The sequence below is a fragment of the Ruditapes philippinarum genome, unplaced genomic scaffold (assembly GCF_026571515.1).
Source record: "Ruditapes philippinarum isolate M1 unplaced genomic scaffold, ASM2657151v2 ctg1057_1_1_1_1, whole genome shotgun sequence".
Lineage (NCBI taxonomy): Eukaryota > Metazoa > Mollusca > Bivalvia > Venerida > Veneridae > Ruditapes > Ruditapes philippinarum.
In genome coordinates, this window is record NW_026860546.1 from 135,707 (window position 1) to 147,454 (window position 11,748).

Genomic DNA, 11,748 nt, shown 5'->3' on the forward strand with positions numbered 1-11,748 from the left:
TTACAAATTTAAATATCTAACAATCGACTATGTATTTATTCGATGACATGCGTGAGTCCAAGTTTTCCATTCCGATAATTTTCTAAGATTACATATTCTCTTCGATTTACTTCATAGATCATAGTTCTAAATATCTGGCAGCCGATATTTATTAACGTGTTTATAACACAGAAGTTTAGCTTATGTCTCAAGCTTCTACAAATTTTTATCAAAGGTGTAACACGATACGTTCTTAACGTCTATTATTTTGTCATTGAATGCCCATGAATCAAATATGCACATTCAAGACAACTCGCTTGGTGATAAATGAGAAATTAGAAAGTAAATGTAATTACGTTAATTAGTAGTATTGATCATAGGTTAATGAAGTATTTTTCTGAATACTTTCTCACTAGAGCTTGTAGCAGCAGTATTGGGTTTTATGAAGAGGGCTATATCTGATGCTGAGTTTCTAGGTAATCATTAAAGTCTGTGATTCTGGACAGACTGGCTGTTCTACAGGAAGATATATCATTCATGACAACATTGTACAAGGATTTATTTTATGGATGATTATTGCGCATGTTTGGTAGGTACATTTCTACGCTTTTTTTTTGTTAATTAGAAAACTATTTTTTAGTATCTCATTCTTGTGTTTTAAACTATTTCATACTATTTTCACAATGTAAATTTATAAATTTATACTTTGATGCTTTTTGCAGTAATGATTGAGAAAGAATTGAAGAACAAAATATCTAAAAGATAACTTAAATTCACAAACAACACCTTTTTTATTGACTTATCCTTATCGTTACATTTTGATTCTTGAAACTCTGTTCTTGAAAATTTAACTGTAAAGAAATTAAATATATATCAGTGTTTTTTGTAGTTTGAAATTTCTGAAACAATATGCAAAGGTATGTGTGCAAATGAAATATGTAAATCTGCAAATGAGTGACTTTTATTTCGTATTAATACTTGTCTACGAAGAATGTCGGATACATGTACACTATCATTTGTCAGCTTTTATGCTCTTCTGATTTTATGTTTATGAAAATATATCATAAGCAACAATTTTATATTTCAAAATATAAAAAGATTTCTTATATTTTTCTGATATATTATGAAAAATTCAAGGTAATAATATTTATTTCCTTTAAGTATTTTCACAAACTGTATGATGAACGTTCTTTTCTTATTCTGTTAAAAAACTGAATCATCTGGAGTCAATATTAATATTTTGGTTAACTAGTATTTCACACAATCTTTCACATATATTTGAGTGAGAAAATTTAAAAAAAGATTCTGAAACGTAAAACACATTAACAGGGATAATAAATTGTAAAGGCCCAATATGACCCCCACTCCCAAAGCTTTTCTATTTTTATTTCACAAAACATTTTTATTTTGGTGTACTTTTAAAACCATATTTTAATATGCGCTTTATATTTATGTCATAAAACTCACGATTAAAAAAAGTTAAAAAGCTTTCGTTTCTTAAAGATGATGTGCCATTATTGCAAATAATTAAACATAAAGAATACTTTCTTAAAAATATACATGTATATCACAGTATGAAATAACAAAATCAAATCAACATTATAACGATTATCACTAGTTACTAAAAGAAAATCTGTATATGTTTAGAAAACTAATTGTAAATTTATACACATCTTTTTGATAAATAGGATCCATGTGGTAATAAACAACATAATTATGTATGGGATGTTATTTTATGATATATGCGATATATGCGATATTGATTTATCTATAATCAAACATATCAAAGGAATATTCTTGTAGACGGCTGATTCAGAGCTATTTATTTTTTTTTTTTTTATTATTTATTTATAGTCGAATATAAAAGATGATCACAAAATTAATACTTTTAATTTAAAATTAAGAAATTTATTGCAAAAAAAACAACAACAGCCAAAATACCAGAAAAAAACCCATAAAAAACCAACAATAACAAAAACAAAAAAAACGACACATCTGTAAGAAATCTGATAATAATTGGCAATTATCTTGACATTCTGATAAAATTATTGATGAATTATGAATAAAATTGTCCCACAAAAATATTGATACATTCAGCATCTAAATTCATATAAAACAACAAAACTCTAAAGTGACTGATTCACATAAATCCTTCAGACATTGAAAGTTCAGATGCTTTTTAGACGATAGCCATTTGGCTTCATTTTGCACCAATGATTTTATCATCACCATGAATGCTCATGGTATCATTGAGTAAAGCTGCAAATAAAGTGCCATTTAATAGATACAGTCTCAAAATGCTCAGTGTCACAGTCTATTCTATTGTACTTATTCATATTCTGTAGTAGCTAGGGAGATGTCCAATTCAGATAGAACGTGATGCTATTCAAATTAAGTAAGGCATATGTCTGGAAGTAATGTATCTATTATCTAAAATTAGATATGCATTTCCTCATTTATAAGAAATTTTAGAAGTGCATTTTCCATTTTTTTTGAAGACGCATTAAAATAAAAAAGTAACATTGAATAAAAGCTAAGGACATACATATGCATTGCCAAATTTTGGCATATGCAATTTTAACTTTTTTCGCAATTACTAAAAATTTCGGGGATTTTATTACAACCATTTTATAACATTTTTCTAATTTCTGCTTGATTTTTATTATTTAATAATTATTTTTATTATCAATAAAATGCTTTCTTTTCATAACATAATATTCCGCCTTTATTTTCTTAATTTTTTTTTGAAAACTTATTAACTTATAAAAAGAATAGTATGACTTATCTATCTGACCACAGATATATCATATATAAAAACGCAAGGAAGTGTTGTCAACCCAACATTGATAAAAACAATGCGTTTTAAAAAATGAACAAAATTAATTCTATAGTACCACATGTAACCATCTCAAATAAATCATAACTATAATATGATTTTGCAACGAAAACAATGAAGATCTGTTTTTTCTCTCATCTTCACAATTACGCAATAAAATGTGCATTTACCTCGTTTTTCTTGGTTATGGCATTATATTTAAATAATTACAAAAAAACAACCAGCTGCTCTTGATGGATTATTTGTTCATTGATTGCCGCAGTGCACATCTGTGATTATTTGGTAATTTGATAATGTCTCTAAAATCTTTAGCGCAGAATGAGATTATTCTTAATCTTGCAACGATATATATACACTTCGCTATTTCTTCTGTGCAGCAAGTCGACGCCTATACTCAATCAGTCATCTTATTGTTTAATCTTCAAAGTTACATGTTCCAAGTTTGTTTGCTTTTCATATAATTCAAACATATTTTATTTTCCATTTCATTCATGGAAATCATTATTTAAAGCGATCATTAATGATGTGAGATATTATAAATAATGATGTAATGATCGTAATCAGTTAATTCAGTCATTCCTTAATTGGTGGTGGAAACAAGGTGACTACTGATAATTGTTATAGAAATGAACAGAAATGTATTAAAAAGTTATTGAGAAGTCGGATGGAATTTAGAGATAGTTAAGATAAGAAAATGATATCTTTATTTTTTTCATCTTTTCACTTGTTTCCAGTACTTAATACTTTCACCGATACACAAACTTATAACATCAGTCAACACAAGTGCAGAAAGCATAGTCATTGATACACGACATACTGTAGGTGCAAATGCTTTTCGTTATTTAATCAGTTTTAATTAGTTTATAAACAGCTCAGATAATCTAAAATACACCACAGGAAAACTAAAATTAGTTTAATTTGTTTATCTTGTACAAAATGGTATATGTGGATAAAAGGTAGTTTCGGCTCTTTGCAATGTTAGTAAACGTTTCATAGGTATCCGAGTTAAAAAGATTTTTGTTTTGATTCAAATAATAAATAGAGGGACATAATTATAAGATCTGTCAACTTGAACCGACCTTTAAACAGTTTCAAAAAAGTAACAGGCAAGATGAATGCAAACGTTTCAATTATTTTCAATAGCATTCATTAATAACAAATGTTTTAACCTTCTTCGTTTCAGTGACTGTGTATTGCAGCATCATCGAGGGGTTCAACAAGTGTGGATTTATCTATACATCCAATAGATATACCCATAAACAGACAGCATTTCAGAAATCATCTTGATAGTTTTGTATCATGTAAATAAAAAGGAGTAATAATGGAATACCCGAAGGGATTTTAGAGTTTATATCTATATAAATTAGGAGATACTATTTGGATTTTAATGTGGCGTGTACACTACGCAACAATGTCGGTACATAGAACAATTGTTATTGCCATAGACGACAGTTTCCATTCGGAATTTGCTTTCGATTGTAAGTAATTATTTGTAGCCTTAAAAATCACATGCAAAAACATTGATAAAAGATTAAAAAATAACATTACATTTGTTAACATTGAAGAGTAAAAATGAGAATTAATGCGTGAGGAAGTAAGATATTGATTATACCATTTACGTAAAAAGTCATTTTAGTAAAAACAAACATAATATGATTGTTTGGGAAAAAAACCCCAAGAACAACAAAAAAAACGAAAAAAAAACTAAACTCAAAACGTGATGTTGAAGATGTAATTATCCGATTGTGTACCGTATAATTACTAGCATAATATGAGTTATAATTTCCTTTAGAGAGAGACATAAATCTCTGCTTTATGGTATTTAGGTGCCATTTCTGGTAATAAATGTCATGTTTTCTTTTGTTTTCTTAACGTCGTAAGCTTTTACAAATCGTTATCTTCTTCAAGAGGTCTTGGGAAAAAATCTGAAATAAATAGAATGAAACAAACAGGATTTGAAATTCGATTCAAATGTAAGCCGTTATCATAAAGAAGTGTATCTCATCTTTTTTTAAGGAACTGTTCTATCCAAGGCCGTTATATATCAAGATGTGTAAACTTATGAAGTTCGGGTATTTTCCTAATTAAGCAACGAGTAGTTAATCTATCTTCCGCAGTGCATTTCATGTTTTATTTCACCAACAGCGAAAACAATATGTTAACTTTTTAAAACAACTCATTATACTGGAAATAAAAGAGATCATATTTAAATATCTTTTTGATTCCAAATAAAAATATTCTTCCAATCAATATCATTATTTAAATCACTTCTTGAATGTACATGTAATTTTGTGTCAATCATATCAGCTTTGTTTGATCTTTAGTTGATGCATTGGTTTGTGTAAATGTACTGTTAACCATGCGCTTTAACGACATTTATTTTACGTTATTAAAGATAAAATTACATTAAACGTAAACACAGGTCATGCTGTTTGATATCTGCGGTATAAAAGACATGTTTTTATTAAAGTTTACTCGTTAACAACAATGGAAATATTGGAATGAATTTTACCTTTCATATATCGTACATATACTATTAATAGGTTATTACATGTTGCTACTGTTTGTTATTTAAAAAGAACAGTACCTTGGAACATATAAAGATGCAGACATATGATTTTAAAAATCTGGCGACTGTTCCTGGAAATTATATTAATCATCTTTCTAATTGAATTAACCCGCAAGTGTTGTAACTTAAAAGTCAAGGACAAACATAAATCATTTTTGTGCCAAATTAACAGCGACACATTACAATCATTTGTTGTACATTTAATACATATATATCTAGTGTTGGTTTCTTTGTTTTATGATAACATTTATTATTTTGCTATAATTGCAGTTTATGTGGAAAATGTACATAAAAATGGGGACCGGCTAATTCTTGTTCATGTACCTGAGTATAGCAACGTATTATCAACATGTAAGTATACGTTAATTATTCATGTTTCTTTGTTACATGTATATCTCTGTTCTTGATTAAGATTTAGATTAATATAAGATATACAATAAAAGTTTATAATGAAATAGATTATAATGAAATGACATTTTTACATAACTTTTAAGTCATTCTTAACTAAGATGAATATACTTTCTAAAATTCGTTTTAGTTATATTTAGATATTGTCTATCTCTAAATATGATTTAAATTAATGAGCCGCGCCATGACAAAACCAACATAATGGGTTTTTGACCAGCATGGATCCAGACCAGTCTGCGCATCCGTGTCTCTAGTAGAAATAGGGTTTGTAAGCGAACAGCATGTATCCTGATCAGACTGCGCGGATGTTAAGGCTGGTCTGGATCCATGCTGGTCGCAAACGCACTTTGTTGGTTTTGTCATGAAGAGGATCAAATATGATTTAAATTTATTTTTAAACACACTCCACAGTTGGGCCAGGTAAATATCCTTATTTATTTATTGAATTTCTGGATAAATCATAGTATATGTTCTGCCTGATGTAATTCTTTAATTTGTTGTTGTTTGTAATATCACGATTCTCAATATTGCAGACCGTCGCTTTATATGAGCCAATGCAGTGATATGGAAAATTGGAATAACAAAAAAAACCTTTTTTACTGGAATCTTAATAAATTGTCAATGTTCTTCTGAATTCAAACAATGTTCTATCTCAACTTAACAATTGGCTGTTATTAAACACTCACATTTGTTGTTAAATAAGTTGTTTTCATGTTATTTAAGTAAATAACAAGGATATATTTATGTTCACCGGAATACATTATACTTCTACGTTACGTTTTGTTTTGAAAATGAAATTTTCTTCTCTATTCCAACTTTGTTTTTTAACTTGTATTGTTGACTTTAAGGCTTCTATTGTGTGTATGGTGATAAAATATTCAATATGTTACTCGTAAAATATTCAATCTGTATAACAATACATTTTAGATTTGCTAAATTAGGCGTCAGTTAGATAGATTAATGTCTCTAACAAGAAATTATTTGTATACAATTGTAGCACTTGTTTATTGGTAAAGACATCTATTTCTTGTTGTTCTTTTTAAACATAACATCTTTTTCTGAAGTGTTTTTTTCTTCTTCTTTAGCGTCGCTGTTGACTGATCCGAATATAGTGTCTGAACTTTTAAAGGATAACGAGGAAAGGGTTCGTGACCTTGTTGAGAAATATTCTATGAAAATGAAGGAATGTCACGTAAGGCACAGTTTGTCATTCTTTACACAGTGAATAAATACTCAAATGTACATTGATTTCTAAAGAAGAAAATCAAAAAAACACACTAATTGTAAATTTGCAATTTTAAGGAAAAAATTAAATTTTGAAAAAAGAAAAGGACGATGAAATTTTAAAGGTAATAAAGACAGTTCTCGTACATAAGTATGTTCCTTAGAAAACATTAATGAGACTTTTTGATGATTGTTTTGACCTTTATGTTTCAGATATCAGAAACCTTTTCAAAAGTTAGTCAGTTTCTAAAGAAATTAAAAAGATGACGATTATATTTTATCAAGATAAAGATGTATGAATAAATGGATATTTCCACAATCTAAGTCAATTATTGTCAGTTTTTGTTCACATCTTAAGGAAAAATATTAACATCTCGAGAAATACATATTTTGATGGTACTTATCGTTTGCCTCATGAAGAAACTCTACTTGTTTTCAGTTAAGTGGTCATGTAAAGCAACAGTGTGGTAAACCGGGGGAAGCGATTGTAGAGGCGACAAAAGAAGAGGGTGCATCAATGTTGATATTAGGAACAAGGGGAATGGGTTTAATCAGAAGAACATTTACCGGAAGTGTAAGCGATTATTGCTTACATCACGCAGACGTCCCTGTTTTAGTGTGCAGACATAAACCTCATATTAAACATACGAGTGATCATTACTCTTAAAAGTGCTCATTTTATATAACCATATAATAAACTTATACTTTACTTACACGTTTTGGCACGTGATCAAATACGACTTGTTTTTAAAGGGGACATAAGTCAATTGTCGCAGAGAAACTATCGAGCATGTTGAATTCAACAATTCAACAAAGATTCATTTAGTCATCTGTGTTCTTAGAATTCATGTTTATTTCTAAATCATGATTTGATACGAATACGTGTTGAAATTGAATAATGAAGATTGATTGAATACTGTTAATTTTAAAATGACAAAATGGATTGATAACGTCATATAATGATGTAAGTGCAACACATATGTTCGTAAAGAAAGAAAAACATGCTCTATTTACTGTCACTCGTGAAAAGACTCAATTCATATGTTTATTTATTTTAATTTTCATAATTTAACATTATCATCTTGTAATCATAGCTTTCAGTGGATGTAGCATTTTCAGATTGTGTGTTATTATATTAAAATGAATTTCATAAATGTTGAGGTTGATTAGAAGCCGATTTCAATAAAAACTGAATCAAACTTTCATTTTGTGAGTTATATTTTTTTTAATCAAAAGAAGATATTCCAGAGAAAGATGATTATTATATAAATATATATTTAAATGCATTTTAGTGAAATTGTACATTTCATAAGGTGGGAACGTTCTTGTTAACATCGTTATAATAACGCTACCTGTATAATCTATTTGTAAACATAAAAATATCTTGACCCTGAATTTAAATTGTTAAGTCTGATTTTAGAACGTTATATGAGGATTACAGTTCACAAACAGAAAAATACACTTTCATTTTATGAGTAAAAATGGATTAACCTTAGTAGGGCTTTTATTGAAAAGAACGGTTAAAATATATGTCTGCTTTTAAACTATTAAATAATTTAAGTGTCTTTTATATAAACGAAAATGTAGACTCTTCGGATAAGATAACTAAATGTCAATTACAGTGAAAGTTAAGTTATGTAATACGGCTTATTGAAAGTGTGTTTCTAAAAAGGAGGCTGTTTTGTTCCACTACTTAATTGCTAAAAAAATATATATAAGTACTAAATTCTTGTATTTGAAAATAGGTAAGATAATTTGACGAAACAAGTTTTCAAAAGTGCATGAAAACTTAATCAAAAGATAAAAGATAAAAGTGTTGATATATCGTATAATTAGTTCTCCTACTATTAACATTGTTCTTATAATTTGACTTGTTTATTTATCATCAAGAGAATAAGGCAAGTAGTACATGCTGTTTAAATATTTATATTCTGATTGTTGATCAAATATCTAGTTTCAATGCAAATTGTTCCTAATAACGTCCAGAGCTAACAAAGCAATACAAATATTTTCAAAGAGCATCAGATATTCAAGAATGGAAGACAATAAATGAGAGAGAGGGGGTCAAAGGAATGAACGGTTGCAACAGTATCAGTGTATCAACAACCCGCTCTATGTAAGAATCGAATGATTTGACGACATTCATTGAAAAAAATAAACAACCCTCTCGATTATTGATTCAAAACAAAAGCAACATATATTCAGCTATTGCAAAGGCATTTGTGTTGGCGTGTTTCGCATAATTACATTGTAAAAGTTATAATTTCCTCTTAGCTAAGGAATAAATCTCCGATTTTATGGCATTTTAGTGCCGTTCCTAGCCGTAATTGTAATGTTTTCCTATGTTTACGCAATGTGTAACTACTACACTACCTTCTTAACTTCTATCTTATTTAAGGAGGATCATATTATAAAATATAAAGGTAGTCGTAATCTTAATGTTTTCCTATGTTTACGTAATGTGTAACTACTATACTAGCTTCTTAACTTCTATCTTTTTTAAGGAGGATCATATGATAAAATATAAACGTATAATACAGTATGAAAAAAATCAACATTAGTTAATAATTGCATAGTTTTCAATTTGACAAAAATGTATTTAAATATACATTCCTTTTACTATAGACAAAATTGAAGTTGATCATGAGACGTCATATTTTACTGGGACAAATTAAAAGAAATCATATTAAACAATTTTATATCGTTTTGATAGAAAGGGCATTTGCTAGTTCAATAATATATGATAAAAGCAACAAGTGAACAAATGAAAATGAAGAAAACAATAACAACAACAGAACAGCAAAAAATCAAAATGAATGTCAGTTATTATAAAATGCAATGTAATATTTCTTTCATTTATATTTCAGATATTTTCATTATATACATTGTAATAGTTAGTAAGTAGTTACAAACAATGAGAAAGTAGATAAATAAAATGAGCCAAAAAAGACTAACATTTCATTATACTTGGCATTCTCATTTAGTTGAGCATCCCGACGTTTAAAAATATATATTGATGCACATATAAGTTACCCAAGTTAAAGTAGTTGTTTTTTTTAATTTTCTAAGAAAATAAGCATTCATGTGAAGAAGAGTAATAATAAAACCAAAATGATAGCCACTAGGGAAACAAGAATACCTGAATATCACTTTATCAATAGACTTTATCACGAAGTTAAATGATTTTCAACATGTTTTCGATATTTTTTACTTGTTAATTACCTGATTCCCAATATTGTTTTATGATGTATTTCTTTGCAGTGCTGCAAAGGACACCGACAGTGCGTGAAACATAATCAATTTAAAATATTTTTGTTTTATTTCCTTTTATCGCGTTAAGATGATTTAACCTCGGTATCTTCAATACAATTTAAATACCTATCCCGTCAAGTGCCGTATGAAATTACCAGAGTCTAGTGCTTCATCTTGGTTACTCTTGGTTTCAATGCGGTGAACTACTTTGTTCAAATTTTCCTGCTGGGAAGGTTGTGTTTGACTTATTGATTGATATTGATTGGCTGCATTTTTTAACTTTACCTTGTTGATATTTTAAATAATGTAATCGTTTTTAAACTACTGTCTTCCACAGAAAAACATGTCAAAACTTTAAAAAAAAACTATAATTATATTTTAAAAATCATTTTGCATGCATTATATACGATCTTGGAATCACCAAGAGTATCAGTATATATCCTTATAATGCTGTTCAATGACCCATTAATAGTACTTAATAGAAGAAATGAGCTGACATCTTAGGACAACAGGCCAATATCATGATCTTGAAGATTCGCTCTTATTTTATAATTACAGGAAATTAAAACTGCAAAGCTTCTCAGAAGTCATGGTGCTAAACTATTATTGTCATTTTGATCATATTATAAACTGACAATGTGTGATTGTATGGTTGCCTTCCGTTTTTCACTGTCAAGAAATTTAAAATAATTTATTTTACTATATAAAGTGTATAAAGTTTAGTAAAAAACACTATATAATCGAGGCACCCATTAAAACACCATTTCTCTGATTCTGTTGCCAATATGTTTTTTTCCATTATCTTAAAGGTGCTTCTTTACAATAATATAAGACCCAATGTCCTAACCCAAGCAAAATGTCTAAGGGAGTTCCGCTTGGCTGGTCATATTTTACAAACCGTTAAAGCACCATTTATCTGATTCCGTTACAGATTTGTTATAACATTACTTTTGATAATCTCCTTTAGGGCGATATAATGTCCTATGCCCTAATTTAAGCAAAATGTCCGGGAGACATCCGTGTGACATGGTTGTTGTTTTAGAACAGGCAGGGTCATTTCATTAATCGTTAATTTGTTCTGTCTGTATATACATTGTATAAAATTTCGGAAAAAGCACCATTTTCTCGAGCCAACCATTCTAACAACATTTGTCTGATTCCGTTGCGGATTCGATTTTGTATCAATTTTTAGTGTCTTCTTTGCACCATAAGAAGATTAAAGCTCTTATCTTATAAATATGACCCTGTGGCATGGTCGTTTTTTTATTCGGCGATTTATTCTTTTTGTATATAAAATATATAATATTTCGGCAATCGAACACTAATTGTCTGATTCCGTTGCAGATTCGATTTTGTATCAATTTGGATGGCTTTTTGTGTACTATAAGAGGACCAAAGCCCTTATGAAGATATAAATACCGGGACATTTCCGCGTGCCGTTTATAATTGTGGTTAAATGGTGTTTAAAAATCATGCACAG

General features: G+C 28.7%; 1 protein-coding gene across 1 annotated transcript; it reads left to right on the top strand.

Moving 5' to 3' along the window:
• Window positions 1-338: 338 nt before the first annotated feature.
• On the top strand, window positions 339-8,212 carry LOC132760549 (universal stress protein in QAH/OAS sulfhydrylase 3'region-like). Its single transcript, XM_060752541.1, has 5 exons — window positions 339-568; window positions 3,999-4,293; window positions 5,655-5,735; window positions 6,878-6,984; window positions 7,456-8,212. Exons 2-5 carry the CDS (start codon window positions 4,203-4,205, stop codon window positions 7,681-7,683), a joined length of 507 nt encoding a protein of 168 aa, XP_060608524.1. The 5' UTR covers window positions 339-568; window positions 3,999-4,202; the 3' UTR covers window positions 7,684-8,212.
• The last annotated feature ends 3,536 nt before the right edge of the window (window positions 8,213-11,748 follow it).

Bases quoted from the DNA above. Each gene is read 5' to 3' on its own strand.
- LOC132760549 (XM_060752541.1), top strand. From the start codon at position 4,203: ATGTGGCGTGTACACTACGCAACAATGTCGGTACATAGAACAATTGTT. The intron at 4,294-5,654 runs GTAAGTAATTAT...CTATAATTGCAG, and splicing joins TTCGGAATTTGCTTTCGATT to TTTATGTGGAAAATGTACAT. The intron at 6,985-7,455 runs GTAAGGCACAGT...ACTTGTTTTCAG, and splicing joins TGAAAATGAAGGAATGTCAC to TTAAGTGGTCATGTAAAGCA.